General features: G+C 40.1%; 1 protein-coding gene across 8 annotated transcripts in view; it reads left to right on the forward strand.

Moving 5' to 3' along the window:
- GRIA4 (glutamate ionotropic receptor AMPA type subunit 4) overlaps nucleotides 1-23,252 on the forward strand; it is a 285,724-nt gene that overhangs the window by 187,929 nt on the left and 74,543 nt on the right. For 7 of the 8 annotated variants that reach the window (XM_084632423.1, XM_084632427.1, XM_084632426.1 and 4 more), the window contains 4 exons: nucleotides 8,732-8,785; nucleotides 10,846-11,004; nucleotides 12,484-12,651; nucleotides 15,880-15,984. In XM_084632423.1, coding sequence (XP_084488549.1) covers nucleotides 8,732-8,785; nucleotides 10,846-11,004; nucleotides 12,484-12,651; nucleotides 15,880-15,984 — 486 coding nt within the window. The remainder of the gene's footprint in view (nucleotides 1-8,731; nucleotides 8,786-10,845; nucleotides 11,005-12,483; nucleotides 12,652-15,879; nucleotides 15,985-23,252) is intronic. The other variant, XM_084632428.1, reaches the window with a different exon arrangement.

Genomic DNA, 23,252 nt, shown 5'->3' on the forward strand with positions numbered 1-23,252 from the left:
GGGGCTGTATTTTTTGTTTGTTTGTTTATCTTTTTTTGTATTTGAAAATGGTTGAACAGTGTTTTGTCAACTTGCCTGTTCAGCACTGACTGTGAACTACTGGAGCTTGTAAAAAATCCTGCACATGAAGTGCAGCTAGTCCTTTTTGGTGTGAACAGCTGGGGGCTGGACGAACCATTTTTTATCGTTTTTATGAGCTTTTTACTTAAATGAAAATGTCCATATTGGATTGTACTGTCTCCTGTCCCACTCCTTTCATAATCCTCTGGGCCAGATTATAAAAGGCCATAGTTTGTGAATCTTTGAAAAACTCCCACTCCCTGCAATGATAGTTGAATAGGACTGTTATTGCGGTGGTTATTCTTTCCTTAGAAATTTATATCTGCTTCTGGTTTCTTTTTTCTCAAGCTTTTTTATCAGTCTTTTCTCTTCTGTCTGTAGAATCCAGGTTGCGTTGGCTTTCCCATCTTCTACCTTGCACAGTCCAAAACTCTTAAATTTGCTGTATGAGAATCTTTAAATATATCTCATCTATAAACAATGATCTGTCTTCTCTTGAACTTTGCATAATATAACAGTTTCATTGTCCAGATCAGCCATCTGGCTCCTGAGCTGTACAGCAGGTTGATTTCAATCTTTTTTTTCCAATACAAGTGCCCAATGCAACCTTTTCCAAGAGACCAGCACCTCTTCACTCAGCTCCATCAGTGTTCTGCATCAGCCAGCCCTAACATCACCACTCATACAGAATTGCCTTCACCTTTAAATACAGAGGTGAAAATTGTTATTCAGTGTCTGACGTACATTCAGTTGTTCAATGGAATCATACGCATTAGCAAAAAGAACATTCACAGCATCTAGTACCATTAGCAATCAAATCTAGAAAGTAAAACAATATTAACATTGTAAAGCTTATATTTTAAAAATCGGAAGCCAAGTTATAATTAATTAATATGGTTAAGCAATATTGTCAAGTGGTTACAGCAAGGTGCTGAGAATCAGGAATCTTGGAATCTTTCCCCAGATCTGTGACCAGCTCAGTGTATGTCTTTGAGCAAGTACTTTAACATTGCTGATCTTCAGTTTCCACATTGGTAAAGTGCTTTGGGGTGAAAAGTGGGGTTCAGATCCAACTCCCACTGCAGTGAGAGAGATGGATCAGGCCCTAAGTGTAGAGTTTCATTATTATTTCTACCACCAAACTAAAATTGAATCAGCTGAATACAATTTGGGCTGGGGAAAAATATGGAAACCAACGTATACCGTTTGCTCTATTTGCTCCACTCTGCCAATGATAGCTAATCCTGATGAAGTAATGCTACCCAGCTGCAGGTTACGTTGATAACATGATAAAGTTGTAAATTTAATGGTTCATTAATTAAAATATGTATCTATCTGGTTTACTGGTTTATGTTTTTGTTGGATGTTCTGCTAACTTTCACAGCGAACTTGGCTTTTGGCCAAATTACGCTTAACTCATTCTCATGATTTACTGAGGCTATGTCTATACTACACAGCTTTTAGCGACATGGCTGTGTTGCAACAGCTGTGTCACTAAAAGTCATGCAGTGTAGCCACTGTTTGTCGGCTCTCCTGCCGACAAAAAACTTCCACCCCCAATGAGCAGCATTTGCGTTGTCAGCAGGAGAGCGCTCCTGCTGACAACGCACTGTTCACACTGGCGCCTATCATGGCAAAACTTTTGTCTTTCGGGGCGGGGAAGTTAACACCTCTGAAAGACAAAAGTTTTGTCATTCCATTGCCAGGGTAGACATAGCCCCATAACTCTACACTGAAGTCTGTTGCATGAAGAGGATCCCCGTGTCCCTTGGCACAGGCTAATCTAGTGTCTCCCCTTCTCATATTTTCATGCACAGCCTATCCACTAGCCTGGAAAATAGGCTTTCCGATTGACTCTGCCCAAATAGGACTGCAAAGCAGCTCATTGGTCAAAGTTCTTGGCACCTGAACAGTTCTCCCTGCATTGCTCTGGTGACTGCCCCACTCCTGTCAGCTGCCTCTGCTACATACAATAGCAGCTGGCTGAGCTTAGGTCCCAAAGAAGGCTGTGGATTTGGGGGATTCTTCAACAGGTCTTCCCCTCTCCTCTCTCTCTCCTTCTTCTTCTTCCTCCTTCCTTCTTCCCCAGCAGCGCAGACACGTGGATTGTAACAGGGTGAAACTGAGACCAGCCAGTGTGGCAACCCCTTTGAAAGCCCATCACTATGCCCTCGGGGGAAGGGACCTTCCTCCTTCCCCCGCCACTGCCTGTGATCATCAATGAATTGGGAAAGGGCCCTCTGGGCTTTCTCATTTTCTGCAAAATGATTGAAATTTCTCATTAAGTTTTTTCACATGGAATATTTCATCCCTGTCTAGATGTGTTGTGATGGTGCAGCAACATGGAAGCACATTGTCACAGCACTGCATAGCTAATGAGTTTTGGACCCTAACAGAGTGTTGTTTCTTGAAGGAAAGAGAATGAGTGAGCAGCTCAGCAGACAGACAAAGGATTCATAAATTAACCTAATCTACCTTTATTTACAAATACACATTTCCCACCGATGGGCTTGGAACAGAAATGAGTTTGAGTAGCAAAAGCAGCAGAAAGTGGTAACCTGCCAAGGTTCTTTCTTACTCATGCCTTCTGAGGCAATTCTGAGGGTTTTTTATTCCAGCACAGCCAGATGTTTTCTCTGCATAACTCTGTCTACTCTATGTATAGCAGAGGTGGGCTTGGCATTTGAAGTTCCTGTCTTCTGTGCTTAGTCAGGTGCTTTCAGTTACCACGTACCGTGGGTGGGTGGGTGATGCTTGGGCTGTGCCACTGCTTTGCAGTAGAGAAGGAAACCCACTTACTCGCTAGCAGCCCACTGCTTATCTGTGTGTTGCTTCCTTTAACTTCCTCATCAATGATGTTAGGGCATCTGTCCTCTAAATCTCCAGCCGCTCCCCCAAACAAGAGCATCCCCATCAACTTTCTTAAGGACTTGCTGTGGAAGTTAAGCTAGTTTCTCAGTGGCTTTTTTTATGGTTTCTCAGTGGCTTTGTAAAAGATTTATCCCAGCTTCAGACACTGTATAAATTCTCATCTCTTATTCTGTTTATATCGTTACCCCTTCTGCCACAATACTTCTATTCAAGTCTCAATCTTTTATCTTTTACAAGCTTCCGCACTTTTTACAATGTATTACCCAGGCCTCACTTTATTGTGTGGCTTCTTTTTCTTAGGAGAGTGGATTGTCACGCTATCCTGAAGGGGAAAGCTGCTGTAAAATTCCCATTTGTTATGCACAACTTTAGCTTTTAGCAGGTGTTTAACTTAAAATAAGGCCTTTTCATTCCAGCAACACTGACTCCCAGTCTTCTGGAAACCACAATGAGCAGGACGTTTCAATAGCGAGGCATTATTTTTAAATGAGATGTGTTATATTCATTCATTTTGTGGTATTAAAGAGGGAAGGCTGACTCAGAGGGCCTGATTGCTTATGGAAATCAGAACTGGCTGAACTGAAGTCAGTGGAATAGTGCAAGTGAGAGGAGAATCAGAGCCCAAAGCTGTTAACGCTGACATGGCTCTATCTTCTTTTGATTAAATCAGTTTCTGAATTTCCAAGTAGGGTTGCCAACAGTCCTGTATTACATAGGACGTCCCTTATTTAAATAGAAAATTGCCTGTCCCATACAAAATCAGTATGGGATGCTTTTTATCCCATATTTCAACAGCAGGGGGGCAGTACTCATAGGTGCACAGGAAAAGCAGATGGGGTCATGCTCAAGGGCCAGGGTTAGGAGGGAAGTGGAAAGATGCACCCCTGCGAGTACTGGCCCCTTGCTGGACAGGACCCCCTACTAAGTCCAGCCCCTTGAGCGCAGCCTAGTCTGCTTTCCCTGCACAGGCTCTGTTTGGCGGGATGAATGGACGGCGCTGTGTGCCCTGGAGCTGTACTGAAATGCCGGGGTCAGGAAGGGGCTCTGTCTGGCAGGGGTGTAGCCTCCGTGCTCACAGCATCTCTGCCAATGTCCCCAGCAGGGGGTGCAGCACTGCAGCAGGGAAAGACCAGCAACTGCAGCCTCCAACTAGCTCCTGGTGCCCATGCAGAACCTGAAAAAGGGTCACAGAGGCTGCTGGCCCAGCAGCTGAGGCCCTGGGTTCTCTGCAGCATCCAGAGCTGGAGATAGAGAAACCCTAGGAAGCATGGGGTTGGGGGGAGAAGGGACTTACCCCCAGAGGTTCAAGTCAAGATTGGGTACATCTGAGCTCTGTCCTGTATTTTTTAAATACAGTGTTGGCAACCCTATTTCCAAGCAAGACTCCCAGAACTGTTGTTCAGCTAATATTAAAGAGTCATGTTAAACACACTGTGTAAAAACCAGGCAGTGCAGAGTTAAGACTGAAAAGCTAGGTCTGATACTTCCCTCACTTACATCACTCTTATGTCACTCTCACTCCATTGGCTTACATGAAGTTACTCTTGATTTACACTGGTACATAGGAGATCAAAATCAGGTTATCTATTCTTAAATTGCATATGTTAAACGATCATCAGTTAAAGACCCATCCAGTATTCTGTTCTTTTTAGGTTCTCATGCCTAAGATACCTACATGCATTGTAGTAGGTTATTGATAATGTTTTATGCATTATCTCTAAATTTCTGTCCTTTTGCAGGATTGAGTCAGGATTCTGAGATAATAATGAATTCAGTTCAATGTGGTTTAATCTTTCTCTTTAGTGCATTCATATAAATGAGGAAAGAAGGCAGAATAAACTGTAATAGAAATTATAGAGTTTTTACAATAGACCATTACAGTTTTTAAGGCTACATAAAGATGTTTTCATGTAAATATACATTCTCTCTCTATCCCTCTCTCTCTCTAAGAATTGGGAAAAATCCTGCATTGCTACTTGGGCATGGACTTGATGATCTAATTGGGCTTTTTTGTATTTCTAATTCATTTGACTCTGCTGTAGTATTTAGTAAAACCAAGCATTCACAGTGAATGATGTGCTGAATGAATTTTGCCTCATTTTCTGCTCATGAGTTGTTTGGGAGCTGCTTACGCTTTTTTAATTTTTTCATTATTCAGAATTGTTTATTTTATTTATTTATGAATTTGTTTGGATTTAAATACAACAGCATGACAGAACTCCAATTCTAGGATACCCTTGTTATTAATTTTAAAAATGCAAAATTAATATCATGACAAAAGCAAAACAGTGGCATGTTTGGGCCTGCTGTCCTCCCCACTCCAGACCAATGTAACCCACCTATCACTTTTCTCCCTAAGCTCTCTCTAAGCTGCTTCAGCCTTTTCTAAATGCCCACTCCAACAGAGACTAGTATCCCTCAAATGTCAATAGATTTACACCATTTCAGATGAAGAGAAGAAGGATGGTCTTGAGGCTAAGGCTTCTGGCCTGGGACTCAGTTCAATTCCTTGCTCTGCTACAGTCTTACTGTGTGACTTAAGTCAAGCCACCTAGTCTCTCTGTGCCTCAGTTCCCCATCTGTAAAATGAGGATAATATTCTTTCTCCCATGCTTTATTTATAATGTAAGCTCTTCGGGACAAAAACTGTCTCTTATTTCATGTACATACAGTGGGGCCCTGATCTCAGTTGTGGCTTCTAGCCCCTGCTATAATACAAATAATGTAAAATAATAACTGAGTGAGAATTTAATTTCAAAGTTGGGGGGCCCTTGCAGAAAATGTGCTGTCCTCAGCTCCTTTTCTTATATAGGAAGGGCTCCAGCTTGAGTGCCTCCATTGATCTTAGCTGCTGCAGCAATATAGTACAAGGGAAAAGGTGGTCCCGCAGATAATAAGGTCCTATGTCATGCAGGGCTTCATAGTCAGAACCAGCCCTTGAAACTCCACCTAGAAGCCAGTAGGTAGTCAGTGTAGATTTTGGAGTACTGGTTCATCTGCTCATAGTGAAGTATTCCATTAAACAAACAGTCTGCTTCCAAATGGAAAATAATTCTATAGAGTTTGCATGAGCAGCTCATCATAAACATTTGAGATTCAAAATGAGAACCATGTTGATTAGCTTTGACTGAACATATAGGTTACATAGCATTGTCTCTCTTCCCCAGTTGGATGAGCGTAACTCTTAGTATCTGAGTTCTAAGAAGTTCAAAATTTGCATTCCACGTATATTTTCCAATATTCACTTAACATTTGCTGTGTCCATAAACAGTTCTGACAGCACATTTGCTTGCTAGAATGTCTGCAGAGAGCAAATACCGGAAAGGCACGAACATAACTGAATCAAATTCAGTTAGAAATTTTACTCCAATATTTGCCATAATATTTTTGCAGGATTTGATCATTTCTATTATTTTAACAATTTTAGAAATGCTTCTGAAACTTATGATCATAAATGGGTTTATGATGAGCTTCCTTGATTTGACTGCTGCACTGTAATGGCCAGTGACGTCTGTGCTGTCAAAATTATACAGGGCCAGATTCTCAGCTCAGGTAAATTGTCATCACGGCACTGATCTCAATGGAGCTATGACATTTTACTCCAGTTGAGAATCTGGCCCATAGTTTTTAACATGTCATTTACCTTCTATGTCAAGTTAGTCTCTTTCTCAAAAAGTGGATATTTCACTTAAAGGATGCTTCACAAATTATTTAACACAGGATTTTACAACCTATATCAATTTCTTTGCTCTTTGGAGGTATACGTATACCTGTCTTATTATGAGCATTACTGATGGGAGTACAGATATAATGACAGATCACTGGTGTACGGGACTGCAGCTGCTTTGAAGCCAATGGAGTTGCAAGTTACTTATTCCAGCAGTGAATTTGGTGAACTCGTATGCACACTGGAAAATGCTATGACGACAAGCTTCTGCATATGTCCAGTAGGCTGTTTATAGGGACTTGATTTGTTTAACTGAAATGAAGGCGCGTTTAACCACTGACTTTAAAGGGAGCCTTATTGGACTGCGGATGAGTGCTCAGTTTACATCATGAACAGTCAACCCTGACACATATTGTTTTAAAAAACTAATCTGATTTTAATAATTGGAACAAAAGGAGCATTAGAAGCCAGTAGTGTTTTGGCAGTTAGCGGAGGGAAGGAACATAGTTTTCTTGTATGCCATGTAACTTAAAAATACTTAATGTTTTTAAACTCTCTGGACCACAGATGCCAAATTCCTCTATTTTGCTGCACCATGAGAAGGGGGTTGGTCTGTCAGAGTAACAACGGGATTAGGAATCAGTCAGTCCCAAACCCTAATCTGGATTTAGAAACTGAATTGCTCTGTGTGCTTTGGCAAATTGTTTAGTCTCTCAGGCATTTATCCCTCATCTGTAAAATGGGCATATTAATAATTATCTACTGCATGGGAGGCTGGAAGGATTAGTGCATGTTTGTTCTGTGCTTTGACCATGGCCCGTGCTGTATGAATGCTAAACCTGTAAACTCTTCAGGGCAGGGACTGTAGCTGAGGTGGCTCAAAGCAGTACAGAGGATTGAGCTACACGTCTCCTATTAATTATTAAATTCACACCTCCCCCACCTGAAAAATCTCAGCCTGTGTATGTTTTCTGTGTGTTTGGATTGCAGTTAAAATGCTTTGGGGAGTTGGGGAAATGAGTAAATGAGAAGAAATAATTAATATGTTGGACCCCAAAGCATCATTTTTATAATGGAGTTGTGAAAGCCCTAAATAAGAGTTAAGAGGACTCTATTGCCGCTGAATAAAAAAAATTCATGATGCAGGTGTTGCTACAGTAAACCTTTAGTAAAAGCAGCTTTCACTTTAAAATTAAGCCATTAGTACCCGTCATGCTCTGCAGCCAAATATATTCACTCTTAGCTGTTCTAGTAAATAATCCGGGATCCACATAGCAAATGCCATTGGAGTTATCACTAATTATTGTGTGTATTGGCCAAGGTTTGATTTGGGTAGAGAACTATTTTCTCACCCGCAATGCTGGGCCTTCCAAGTCAAGGCTGTGACAGTTGGCAGCTGGGGGATAATTTGCACTGCTTCACTTGGTTCTGTATCATTTCTCTCTGTGGGCCAAATACTCCAGGCTAGTTTGGGCTTAGCCATTATGTGTGTGTACAGGCGGGTGGGTGGAACAAGCAAGGAGTCCCCTGCCACTGGCGAAAGGACCTGTTGCAATTGCAGCTGATCTCCAAAATGGGCAGAAAGAGCTCAGAGCTGAGCGTGAGCCACACAACCTAGCACTCAATTCTTATTTAGTTTTCATTCATGCAAGCTGCCATTATCTTCACGTTCTTGGGTCAGGACTGAATAAAGTACTTGACCCTGTAAAAACAGAGAACTTCTGTCCCAAGCGCCAAAAATGTACCATGTTCCCCAAGTATGGAAAATAAAAATAAAAAAACAGCCTTTGGTCTTTCATGGTATCATATGACCTCCGGTGTCTGGATATGTATACTGCGGGCAATTACTACACTTGCTAGAATAATATACTGCAGCAACATGTTCAATCATATGGAATGCATTCAGATTGCAGAATTGCCCATTAATTATTTTAGTTATTTGCATTTTAGCAGGTTCTAATGATTAGACATTAGGAAAATTATAGCTACCTCAATCACTTTGATTGGGGGGCGGGGGGATCTCAACATTATGGTGCTAAAATTACATTTCTCATAATCATATGATGATTAATGCTCAGTTAAAGCAGTACAATCAGATACAGTTTGCTCTTTCTTTCTCCCCACTCCCCACAGATTGTGAGCGTTGGAAAGCACGTTAAAGGCTACCATTACATCGTTGCAAACCTGGTAAGATGCTTTTGTATAATTATGTCAATGGTTTACAAGTAAAACACTCAACTGTGCTGTGGAGCTATAACGCTACACACAAAGTTTGCTGTTTGTAACCAATATACAATTTACCATAATAGGTTCTGTGCAATGTACTGAAGAATGTGCATTCTTTGTTTTGACTGCTGCCATTTGAATAACAGCCCAATTTTGCCCCAAGGTACATTCCATTAAAATCAATACAGGATTAAGGGGCTGCCTGGGTATAATTTAGCACAGAGTTTGATCCATATATAATACTACACTATCATTTTTTACTCATTTTTGTGTATTACTAGAATAACAAGGTTCAGCATAACTTCTCCACATCCTTCAGGGTGGCATATGTTTTGCTGTAAGATAAGCTACTTCCAGTAGTATTACTGATTCAGTATTTTCCCTCTAAATCTACATTATACATTTGCGTAAAACGTGTTCAAAGAGGAAAGGAAAAGAGTAAATTAAATATTTAATTATTAAAGCAATCTCTGTGCTTAAACTAAACATCCTCATGCAGAGAATATAGATTCTGGTTCTGAAATACATTTTTGTTTGCTTGTTTTCTTACTCTTTACTCACACTTAAAGAATTTGAGCTGACAAAAGATTCTGTTGTGCTGCACTGTACTTACAGCTTCAATTAATTTTTTTTCAAGTTTTTTTCAGACCTTCAGCTTCCAAAACAAGATAAGTCAGTCCTCTCCAGGATCTTGCTAATTAGATTTTTGGCACCCCAAACATATATAATTCTTCAAATTATTTTTCCTATGTAAGGTGGTTGGAGGAGAATTGAATTGATCAGTGGATTGATAATGGGATATGAACTGAAGCTTATTCCCCTCTGGGTTACCTGTGAAAGTGACTGGAAGCTGCAGGTATCTGACGGCTGTTCAGTAGCCTGTGTAAAATGAGTTGATGATCTGACACCTTTCACATGCACTAAAATTCTCTTTAAGAGCTTGATCCAATGCCTTTAAAGAGGGTCTGTCTACTGACTTGAGTTGGCATTGGGTCAGGACCTCAGAAAACGTTTTCTAAATCTTGCTTTTTAAGTGCAATGTAATAACACTACTGGGGATAAATTAAATTTGCCAAATCAGTGGAAGTTTAACAAAATGTGAGATGTTTCAGTGATAGTTTGGTTGGGAAAGAAGACTTGCAGGGGTGGTATTTTGTTTTGGTCAGTTAGCTAGTTTGATATTTATGCGTTCCTAAAGTGGAATTATATCTCTAAAAGCACCTTTTACTAAAGGGCTTGGATTTACACTCACTGAACAAATTAACCATAGAAACACATAATTATGGATGTGCCTATAATTTAATTTTTCTTTCTATGTTGACATTGAGGTTTAATATAAACCTCAAATACAATAGAGAAAATGGTTTTCTAATGGGTACAGTTAAAACTTCATAGTAGGCTTGGTTCTGATGTCACTTACATTGGTTTTACACTGGCAGGCAAACCTACAAACTCTACGTATAAGTTCTGATATCCCCATCACACCATTATACATGTTGGATAACTCATCCATCTTCAGCTTGAACAATTGATCTCAGACAGCTTATACTTACAAAATAGTGTCTCCTTCACTCTGCAATATCACCTTGAACCATGGGCATAATTGATTAGGCCTCAATCCAATACCCGTTGAAGTAGTTTGGAGTCTTTCCTTTGTCTTTAATAGAGACTGGATCAGGCCCTTAATATTCTGAAATTGCTTTGCAAACAAGAGGATCTGAATTTGTTTCCTCAACCATTTGTCCATCATTCCCAATAATGCCTTTTCCAACTGTTGATACATACCTATTGCATTCAAACAGTAACCTGGTAATTTAAATTCACCTTTTTTTTTTATCATTCAAAATAACATTATGCCCTAAGGCTGAAGTTTCTTCCCAGGTTTTAAGCCTTTACTTGTCTTAGAAATCTATTTACCTATTTTCTCTCTGTCTGTTCATTTATGCTCACTTGCTAACCTAAAACATGTCTGGCCCAGAACAATGTCCTAGGGCAAACAAAATGTTAAATTGATTTTCTAGGGATTCAAAGATATTTCTTTGGAGAGGTTTATGCATGGAGGAGCCAATGTAACAGGATTTCAGTTAGTAGATTTCAGTACTCCTATGGTAACTAAACTCATGCAGCGCTGGAAGAAGCTGGATCAGAGAGAATACCCAGGATCTGACAGCCCTCCAAAGGTACTTGTTAATTTTACATACTACCAAGGATTTTATTCAAACATTTTAACTTATGATTCACATAGCTGAGTTCATGAATAAATAGCTTTATTTCATAATATTGAGCTACAGCACAAGATATGTGACCTCACAAATACTGATGACTAATTAAACTCAGCATTGCAATTATCTGACAGAAATATGAACTGCTACAAATTTTACATCTTCTGTCACTTGTTCCCCAGTTAACCCCCTTAATGACAAAATTAGAAATCAAAATTTTATTTAAAACTGATATCCTAACTCCAACCAATCTTTGATGTTAGCCTTACCATATTATATGTACATTGAATTCATAAATTTCCAGACAGCAAGCTGTCTTGTGAATCTGAGATATAATAATAATTAATATATAATCCCTATGTTGTTGACTATCTGGAAATTATACCCTATGTTAATCCTGGTGTAATGCTTACAAGTAAGCATGATTTTACAGTGCAACTGCATGCCTTTCTGGTTCTTATCTGTCCAGTCCAATACACCTATCAAAATCTGGCCTCTTCTACAGACCTGACATTTTCTTGACAGGCAAACCGCAACTCGGCTGTAAAGATAAGTGCCTCAGAGTTCATTTATTATTAATAGTAATAAATTGTATTATGGTAGTGTCTAGAGGCTTGATAGGGATTGGGACTCCATTGTGCTAGGCACTGTACAAAACACAATAAGAGATAATCCCTGTACCAAAGAGTTTACAACCTAAACAGACAAGATAAAATGTGGGAGAGGAAACAAAGATGTGAATTAATTTACCCAAAGTCACAAAGCAGATCACTCTCCTGAATCTCAGCCCAGTGCCTTATCCGCTAGATTACCCTGCCTTTGAGCATCTATGTATTTTTCACCTGTGTTTTCAAATTAACAGCATACGCTATCTTACATGTTTTTTGCCTAAAACTGATACTTTCCACTCTGACTTCTCTAGTCTCCTTTATTTCACTATAGCCTATTTCATGAGAGCAACTAAGCAGAAATTTTGCAAATGGAATGAAAAATGCTAATCCTGATTACTCTGCAATTTAAGTAACCAGGTTCTCCCACTCTTTCCAATGCATTTATTCATGATCCTAAGCCTGCTCAGTGAACTACCAGTTCTTCTCTCACCTTCAGTGAAGATGGCTTGGCAGGTATTAGTCCCAGATGGATAAAATAAATGACAAAAAGTTTGAGAAAGGGAGATTGTTGTTTTAGTTTGTCTCCTGCTATGGTTCCTCAGAGAGCTATTTGCTGACCTTCTGAAATATAGTTTTAAAGCTGAACTACTGTAATATGATCTCAACTCTGAGAGCATGCATTCCTTGCTTAGATGAAACTTCTGTTGACTTTGATGGGAGTTTTCTCTCAGGGTGCATAGCAGGCTAAAATAGAAATATATCTAAGTCTGAGCTGATTTTCTACAGACTTGCCACACTGAAATGATGCATTTGTCTCCCTGTTTAGTACACATCTGCTCTGACCTATGATGGGGTACTTGTGATGGCTGAAACATTCCGTAACCTTAGAAGGCAGAAAATTGATATTTCACGGAGAGGGAATGCCGGTGATTGTCTTGCTAATCCTGCTGCACCATGGGGCCAGGGGATTGATATGGAGAGAACACTCAAACAGGTAAAGTTATGCTTAATTCTAGTGACCTTGGTGAATAGTAGATCAATTTGCTAGTTCTGTGATATGGAAGGTATAACACTCAGCAAGGTGTGATGGGCATGTAGGGACGTTTTATTTTCAATCACCATCTGAAAGCACCTAGTAATTAGTTTGATTGTCGTCACTGCTGCTGTTTTAGTTTACTGGTTGAGAGAAAGGGTAGAGAGCCTTATATTATCAATGAAGCACAAGAGCTGTGGCCTGACTACAGAGCAAGTACTTTACCTGGTATATTGAAAACTACTCTGTTATATTGTAAGAGAGGGAATTTTCTCTATTGAAATGCTTAGTTTGCCAGCTGCTTTGTGCACTGTAGCCTAGGCATGAAAAGTAATATTTGCTTAAAGAAAAAGTTAATTCCAGGTAATACAAATAGAAGGATGTGTAATTAAATTACTGTCAGAGAGTTATTTTATTAACCACACTGCATATCAAATTTGTTTGCATCATCCCAAATGCTTGTAAACTACTCCCAATGCAAATCACACAGGTAAAACTATTTAAAGTTTTTGTTTCTTTAAAAAGAATATATCCCACAGCCATTGTTCATTGATGTCAGAAGTTTGAATTTCTGATGAATATGAATGCCTAGAAAGTTCCAGATCCCTGTCAAGATGATTTAGCCTTTCTCTTCAAGAATGGAGCTTTTTTTAAAAAAATCCTACAGTAGAATATAAATCATTCCAATTGCAAATGAGCAACTCAACTCAGGAGCAGACACTAAGAAGAAGTGACTTCTGACAGAATTGGCAGCTTTCTGCCTACCATCAAGGGTTTCAGTCTTGAAGAATTTCAGAGTAGCAGCCGTGTTAGTCTGTATTCGCAAAAAGAAAAGGAGGACTTGTGGCACCTTAGAGACTAACCAATTTATTAGAGCATAAGCTTTCGTGAGCTACAGCTCACTTCCTCAGATGCATATCGTGGAAACTGCAGCAGGCTTTATATATACACAGAGAATATGAAACAATACCTATTCCCACCCCACTGTCCTGCTGGTAATAGCTTATCTAAAGTGATTTCCAGCACAAATCCAGGTTTTCTCACCCTCCACCCCCCCACACAAATTCACTCTCCTGCTGGTGATAGCCCATCCAAAGTGACAACTCTTTACACAATGTGCATGACAATCAAGCTGGGCTATTTCCTGCATAAATCCAGGTTCTCACATCCCCCCACCCCCATACACACAGAAACTCACTCTCCTGCTGGTAATAGCTCATCCAAACTGACCACTCTTCAAGTTAAAATCCAAGTTAAACCAGAACATCTGGGGGGGGGGGGGAGGAAAAAACAAGAGGAAACAGGCTACCTTGCATAATGACTTAGCCACTCCAAGTCTCTATTTAAGCCTAAATTAATAGTATCCAATTTGCAAATGAATTCCAATTCAGCAGTTTCTCGCTGGAGTCTGGATTTGAAGTTTTTTTGTTTTAAGATAGCGACCTTCATGTCTGTGATCGCGTGACCAGAGAGATTGAAGTGTTCTCCGACTGGTTTATGAATGTTACAATTCTTGACATCTGATTTGTGTCCATTTATTCTTTTACGTAGAGACTGTCCAGTTTGACCAATGTACATGGCAGAGGGGCATTGCTGGCACATGATGGCATATATCACATTGGTGGATGTGCAGGTGAACGAGCCTCTGATAGTGTGGCTGATGTTATTAGGCCCTGTGATGGTGTCCCCTGAATAGATATGTGGGCACAGTTGGCAACGGGCTTTGTTGCAAGGATAAGTTCCTGGGTTAGTGGTTCTGTTGTGTGGTATGTGGTCGTTGGTGAGTATTTGCTTCAGGTTGCGGGGCTGTCTGTAGGCAAGGACTGGCCTGTCTCCCAAGATTTGTGAGAGTGTTGGGTCATCCTTTAGGATAGGTTGTAGATCCTTAATAATGCGTTGGAGGGGTTTTAGTTGGGGGCTGAAGGTGACGGCTAGTGGCGTTCTGTTATTTTCTTTGTTAGGCCTGTCCTGTAGTAGGTAACTTCTGGGAACTCTTCTGGCTCTATCAATCTGTTTCTTTACTTCTGCAGGTGGGTATTGTAGTTGTAAGAAAGCTTGACAGAGATCTTGTAGGTGTTTGTCTCTGTCTGAGGGGTTGGAGCAAATGCGGTTGTATCGCAGAGCTTGGCTGTAGACGATGGATCGTGTGGTGTGGTCAGGGTGAAAGCTGGAGGCATGCAGGTAGGAATAGCGGTCAGTAGGTTTCCGGTATAGGGTGGTGTTTATGTGACCATTGTTTATTAGCACTGTAGTGTCCAGGAAGTGGATCTCTTGTGTGGACTGGACCAGGCTGAGGTTGGTGGTGGGATGGAAATTGAGGGTCGGATAAGGCTGAAATGGACAAAGAGAGAAGTATCTGATTTAAAATACACATCCTGACTCTTATGAAAAGATAATAAACATTTAATGTACTTCAAATATTCTGTGAAGAAAGTGTCCAGATCTATAATATTCTCTAAAGGCATGACGTCAAGTTTCTATGGTGAAGCTGACATCAGGATCATAAAGTCTGAGTAATACGTCTATATCGGCTTGATCCTGTTACCGTGGAAGCCAATGGCAACACATCCACTGACTTCATCAGGATAAGGACCAGAAGCTGCGTGCCTATCAGTGCAGTGCCATAGAGACCACACCCAGGGGCAGAGCCTAGGCTGCAGTTCAACCCATGTCCCCACTGCATCTGCTGCATCAGCCTGTGGGCTGAAATTGCACCCAAAATTCCAGAATCTCACTTGCATGTGGTATCTAGGGCCATGGGAAAAAAGGAATTATGGATCCCGCAGCTTCTCCCCTATAGCCCTCTGGACTAAGAGTGTTGAGACATCTCTGCCCCAGGCCACTCTCCCCTCACACAGATACACCAGGCTTCTGTAGTACAGAGGGCTTTACTTAGGCCCTCTGCAGGAGGGTGAATTTCACCCTTGCGAGTACTGTACGTCAGTACACACATGCCTTAGTATCAAGATTTGAGCTGGAAAAGACCCAAAGCATCAAGCAAAATATCCTTTTTAGTTTGTTTGTTTGTTTTGGTCCAAAGTATTATATTTACAGTATACTGCAGTGAAAATACGTGGTCCAAAAGCACAAGACGAATGTGTTCCGTGATTCACTTAATAATGCCCAACTACTGTGTGGCAATTGGGTGCAAAAAGCACATGAGGCTGCAATTTCTGTTTTCATTTTTAGGTTCGAATACAAGGGCTGACCGGAAATGTTCAGTTTGACCACTATGGTCGCAGAGTCAACTATACAATGGATGTATTTGAGCTGAAGAACACAGGCCCTCGTAAGGTACGTGCTGGTCAGATCTGAAAGGGTCTGTCTGTCTATTGAAATATTAAATAAATAAAGATATCAAAATAAGGATTTGAGGTGTGGGACTAAAAAGCTCTTGGGTCACATTTTTCCATGGGGTGCAACACCACTGATGTCAACAAAGGTGTAGCCACTAGCACCATGGATGAATCTGGCCTATTATTTTTACAATCTTTTTTAAATAAACACAGTAAGTTACAGCTTATGTGGTATTGAGGTTTGTGGGGTCTTTTGAGAGTGTAAAGTAAATTTTACAGTAGATACCTTTATTCTGTGCAACAATGTAAGAGGAAAATGAACAAAAACAAGTGTGTGTGTATGTGAAGTTGTTCAATCAGGCATAGTCTAATGAAAAACAGCTTGATGGGGTTTTGTTCGGGTGCCTGGGAAGTGAAGAAGGGTCATTAGTCTGAGTAGTACATGCCCACTGCACCTTATTTGCAGTAAATTATCAACACTTCATGCAGTTATGTTTTTATCTTATGGATGAACATAAACTAGAAATCAGAAATCGTAATTAATATGGGTTTTTTGAGGGTCAGGAGGAAAGGAAGAAAAAAAACATTTTATGAAAGGAAAATTAATTGCACCAGCTAATTACATTTGCTTTAAATACAACTGACCTTATTTCCATCATTATTTTGTATAAACATTTTAAATGGTCACCATAGACAAGTACACTTTTGTGCATGTCCAGTTTGCATGTGGACAACTCAGGCAAATGCTTGTAGGTATGTGCATACAAATCTTCAAATTGTGTTATTCGCATAAAAGAGAGTGCACCCTTGAAAATATGAGCCTTTATTCTTTGTAATTCCTTTTGCTTTCTTGTAGAAGTTTGCATATGTTTCATGAATATAGCAGAGTTTGAAAGGGGGCAGAAATATGAGCCAAAGGTGTATAGGAGAGTAGCAGCTCTTGAATTAATACTGAGACAAATCAGGAATAAATTAAGTCAAGAGTCCTCCACTGTTAGATACACAGGAGTTTTCAGAACAGACGTGCTCAGCAAATGATTCCCTGATGAATTGTCATCCCCAAAAGACAAACAGTTCAACATCATAGCGAGGAGGGGGAAGAGTGCTAAACAACAGACCCAGAGCCCAAGCTTTAGTCAAGACAAATTATCTGAAAAGGTATCCAAGTAATAGCTATGACCCAAATCAATGTGTGCAGTTGTAGTTTGCAAGCATGACAAATGACTGAACTCTGATATGGGGAAGGTGGACCTGTTCTGGTCCTTTCATGAATCCCTCTGTCACCTGACAATGAATATGTCTAATCTGGCTGCCACTCCTGGTCTAACTGCCTCTGTTTGTGGTTGTCCCTGCATTGTGGACAACAGGCAGTAAGTGCATGTGGCTGCAGCACACAGGAACTCAGGGCTGAAGTTTGAAGTTTACTTCATTAATTTTCTATTATCTTTCAAGTGTTCTCTGCATATTCTACTTGTGGATGGTCTGACTGGTGCAGCCTGTATGGTAGAATTCTAGTTGATAGTAACCATTGGAGCACTCATAAGCCTCCCTTGCTCTTCCCTTCAGTGAACATTAAACATCCCAAGGCACCAGCTGAACAGTTAGAAACTTGCTATCAGATACTTCCAGATCTATGTTGGCTAGTTAGTTTAGATATCAAGTTAGTAGTTGTCCATAGCAGTCAGGATGTCTGAACTGGAGGCTAAAAAGCCTGGATTTAAGAGATGTCTCATGTCCGGTGGTGTTCCTGGTGTCAGACACACATGACAGATGTCTGGCACATTTAGAAGAGGGGCAGTCTCCTTCAAAATGTGTTTGCTCAACTTTTACTACAAAAGCAAAGAAGGAAAGACAAAACTTCAAGCGATTTTACTACAAGAGGTGCTGTCAGTGAAAACATCTGGAATGGAAAGCACACAGAGACCTGCTTCGCTCTGAGCAATTCAATCTAAAGGGACAGAGCCTCCTTGGCACCTGGTACTACAGGATCCAAGAAATGTAAGGATCTGAAGAAAAAGAAATCCATGATGGTGTCAGCCTCTGTTTTTAGAGCCATTTTGATTCAGGAGGACTCCCCGTCAATGCAAAGTATGAATATGCAATCCTCTTTGCCTCTTTGCAAAGAGCAATCTGTGAGGAAAAGATTCATCTAGACAAACTTTTTGAAGAACATTGCTTGGATGCGGGATCTTGAGGTAGAATCAGGAGATGTTCTTCTTCAAATTCGATCACGTTGGATCCAGATGAACTGGTTCTGAAAAGGAGGGCTAAGGAACGGAGGATGATGTACTGAGTACTCGGTGCCAGCACAGTACCACAGCAAATAATTGTGCAGACAATGGTTCATTGTTCAACTCCATCACCAATTCTGTTAGTAACTGGCCAGGTATTACTTCTGAGCAGGTATCAGATGTTGTGTTACAACCAATCCAACTAACTGCTTCTCCAAGACTCATCAGAAGGCTGAAAGAAATCAGGATTTCCCCAATACTCCCACCATCTAGGTTGTCTTCTGGATCTTGAGAGAAGATTTACTTGCCACCACCCAAACCACAAAGGGATTTAGGTCAGAAAAGAGATACACATCGGAGACTGGATCTGGAGAAAGACTATTATATACAGATTCATATATATCCACCAGATCTGTACGCACAAAGGTATTGTCAGCCAGACCCATCAATGGGTTTTTGACCTGACTGGCAAGTACCACCTTAGTCCACTGGCCACCTCCATCTCCTAATCAAGAAGATCCAATATATGGAAATAGACCTTCACCAATTCAATACCAGGAGAACATTCAGTTGTTGGATCTGAAGGATACATATTTGACAACACACCTAATGCTGGATAAATTACCTGTGGAAGTAAGGGACCCATAGTCTGAGGAGAGGGAATTACTGGAGCTGAGGGAGTCTGAACCAGATTCCAAAGATATGTCTTCTCCAGATGAAAATGTGGAGAATATTTCATCATTATCATCAGTCAGAGCATGCTGTGGCTTTTCATGAGCTAGTAACATGTATGACAAAGACATTTGATATTCTCTCAGTTTTGCTTGAAGAATTGGCCCATCCTGAGTTTGACATTTTGGGGGCTGCTGCTAGACGACAAATTACACTTCCTTTAAACTGTGGTTGACTTCAACAAAATCAATTTGGAATACTCCCTCATCTGCTCAGCCTTTATCAAAAAATGCAGCTAAATTATAGTAATTTACACAGGAAGGCCTGGCTATGTTTCATACCCATCCATCTCCTAATTTGATTTAAAGATCGAAAGATGCTCCTATCCATTCTTTTCTGTCTTATAAGGAGTGGAAGAGACTGGATGTTTTGGAAGAAATATATTTTCTTCAGCTACACTAGCCATGTGCATATCTAATTATGAAGCTTTCATGGCTAAGTAGCAATATCATCTCTGGTGAAAAATGTCTTTGTTCCTCAATTCCCTACTGGAGGAACACAAAAGATTAAGTACTCCTTTTCTTTTTGCGAATACAGACTAACACGGCTGTTACTCTGAAACAAAAGATTAGCAAGTGCTATTTTGATTGAGGGATGAAATGTTGCTGAACAATTTTAAGTGTGGATTTTGACTCTTCAGTGAGGGCAGTAGCTTCAACTATCACATTAAGAAGATGTTCATGATTAAGATCAGTGGGACTTCCTCATGAGACAAAGATGAGGATTGACGATCTTCCTTTTGAAGAAGGTCTGTTTAGTATACAGACTGATGAGATACTGGAGAAAATGAAAAATGTGAGGTCCACAGCCAGATTTTTAGGTTTCTTTAACACAGCAAAGAGACCATATTCAACTCCTCAATATAGATACCACAGATATTACCTACCTTCTTCTTTGTTATTGCTTCCTTACAATTATCAAAAGAAGACCTATCATTATCAGCCCCAGTGGCATCCCTCTCCTCCACACCCCCGCCCCACTGTCAGCAACCACAAAGATAGAGGCCACTTAAACTTTGAAATAATAGAGAGAAGACTTCCACTTCATCATCTTTGGCAATCCCTGCAAGATTTGACATGAGGACACAGGGCTTTGACTTCATTTGAAATCAGTCCAATTGGACTTTGTTTATCCACAGTTTGGGAACCATTTGTCTCATTTTTATCAACAATTGGGGTTGATAACATCAGATAGGTGGATCCTAAAAGTTGTTGCATGCAATTACATGATTCGGTTAAAAAACACTTCCATCCTACAGCCTTCCCATTTCCTTCCAGGGCAAGTATTGAGTTCACCGTGAATAGTTAGAAAAAGAGTTTCATTCTCTATTAGCAGCACAGACAACAGTGATCATACCACAAAATCAGATAGAGAGGGGTTTTATTCTCATTATTTTCTCATCTCAAAAACACATGGGGGCCTTCACTCTCTTTTGGATTTAAGAATATTAAACATGTATATACAGAAATTTTGTTTCCACATGTTATCTCAAGCTTCTATATACCCTTTTCTTTCCCTTCAGGGTTGGTTTTCAGCTTAGATTTGAAAGATGAATATTTCAAAAATACCATGGCACTGGAAATATCTGTGTTTCATGGTAGGAGATGACCATTTTCAGTACCAAGTTCTCCCTTCAGGTTATCTACAGCAGCCAGGGTGTTTGTAAAATGCCTGTCTGTAGTGTCAGCACACCTAAGAAGGAATGGGATGTTTGTGTACCTGTACCGAGATGACTGGTCAATAAAAACATCATCCTACTGCATGTAAAACAATATGTTCCCTTTTTTGCCGTCTCAGATTACAAATAAAGTTCATTCTAATCCCAACTCAGCAAATTCTTCCCAACTCAGCAAAGTCTATTTATGGGAGCCATTCTAGATTCAACTGTGGCAACAGCTTTTCTCCTAGAGGAGAGAATTATAAAAAATAAAAATCTCTCCCTCTCAAGTTACAATGTCCATCAATTCTCTTTTTCTCTGGTTGTTGGGTCTTTTGGTGTCAACCTGTGCAGTTACACCATGTGCTCATCTTTAGATGAGAGATCTTCAACACTGTTTAGCGATAAATTACAAATCAGGTTTAGGCAACATGCATCACAAAGTGATCATTCCACAGCAGGTGTTAGCATCACTTGTGTGGTGGATAAACACTCAAAATGTAATGAAGGGCACACCTTTCAGTTCCCCTCTGCCTTCAGTAATACTCATCTCCGATGTATTTACACTGGGATGGGGACATCTATACTGGCATCTGGACAACAAATTGTTAATCACAGCTCACTTATCAACGAAAGAAAAGACCAGAAGGTCCTACCTATCACTATTATTAGAGCTGAGGACAATCAGGTTAGCTCTAAAGTAGTTTCTACTTCAGGTACAACATATTTGTTCAGAAGATAACAGGCAATATGAGGGCGCTATATTATCTGCACAAACAAGGGGGCACTTATTCCCAGCAACTATGCATGGAGGCAGAGAGCCTTTGGAAATGGTGTATAGAACACAACACTGATCAAATAACAATACATATAGTGGAGGGACAAAAAACTCTTGCAGATCATCTGAGCAGCTCAACATATTAGATGCATGAATGGTCCTTGAAGGACAAAGGGTAACACATCTCTTCAGTTCATGGGGGAATCTGCTAATAGATCTTTTTGCATCCAGCAGCAACAGCAAGTGTCAAAGTTTTTGTTTGAGATCAAGTAGAGACAGTGAGTCAATATCAGATGCATTTACCCCCATCCCCTCATTCAGAGAGGGATAAACACAAGGCCAGGATGATTTTAACAGGAGCAGCATGGCCCAGACAGCAATGGCGTCTGCACTTAATGCACCTGTCAAGAACTTGTAATGGAGCCTCTGCCACTGCTATCAGACTTGTTGTTTCAATAACCTGGGATGGTTTATCATCTGAATCTTCAGGATCTTCATTTAACAGTATGGGAAATAGGACTCTAGGGGTTTGTCATCACTACGGGCCAAATCGGCGCTGCTGCAATTGATGCAGTGGCATCAATTTAGCAAGTCTGGTTAAGACATGCTAAGTCAATGGGAGAGCGCTCTCCCATCGACTTCTGTAATCCACCTCAGTGAGAGGCGGAAGCTACGTCACCAGGAATCGATATAACGTGGGACAGTAAGGTGACGTAGGTTATGTCGCCTTCAGTTATGTACTTTACATAACTGAGGCAGTGTAACTTACATCAACCTCGCGCCATAGTGAAGACAAGCTCTAGGATACCAATAGAAAAGTTGTTCATTAGAAGTGTAGAATATATAGTTACACTCCAGAAGAGAGTCCATGCAGAAATGTTATAGTCATAAATAGAAAAATGTTTTATTTTGGTCTACTATCTATGATATAGATCCACATACAGCACCAATTAATTATATATTAGAGCACTTATTGTATCTTAAGAAAACAGTTCTTTCACTATTTTCAGTAAATGTTCTTCTCTCAATCATATCAACATATGAACTTGTGGATGTAAAATCAATTTTTATTAATGATGTAGTTGAGCTACTTATAAGGTCTTAATAATTTATACCATCCAATAAGATACCCTGTACCATCTTGGGATCTGAATTTAGTACTGTCACAATTGATGAGTCCTCCTGTAGAACCTTTGGGGAATTATTTTTTATTTCATTTGTCTATAAAAACAGTATTTTTATAGCAATCACTTTGGTAAGACATATAAATGAATGCGTTAATGGCTCATTCACTGTTCGCTGTTTCCATAAAGATAAAGTGGTTCTTCATATACATCCTAGGTTTTTACGGAAAATGGTCTCTGTTTTCACTTAAATCAGTCTATAATTTTACTGATTTTCTTCCTCAAACCTCATACTCAGGATGGGGAAGCTAAATTATGTACTCTAGATGTTAAAAGAATGTTGGCATTTTATTTAGAACAGACTAAACAATTTAGACGGTCCCCAAAATTGTTTACTGCTCGTGAAAAGAAGTGCAAGAGAAATGCTATTTCTGTACAAATTTCTGCTTTCTAGAGGGTTCGAGTCTATATTGAGGAAGAGTATAAATTGTGAGGGTTGTCCATTTCTCAGGGAATTAAAACTCATTCTGCTAGGTCGAAGGCAGCCTCTATGGCTTTCTCTAGACACTTTTCTCTGGTAGAGATATGTAGAGCAGCAACTTGCAGTGCTGTTTATACTTTAATTACACACTCTTCCTTAGTTTTAGAGTCCAGATCTGATGCAAAATTTGGCAAGGCAGTCCTTCAGTCCTGATTTAATTCGGACTCCATGGTCCCACCATCCTGACTTGGAGTGCTGCTTGT

Source organism: Lepidochelys olivacea, assembly GCF_965140295.1.
Source record: "Lepidochelys olivacea isolate rLepOli2 genome assembly, chromosome: 1".
NCBI lineage: Eukaryota > Metazoa > Chordata > Testudines > Cheloniidae > Lepidochelys > Lepidochelys olivacea.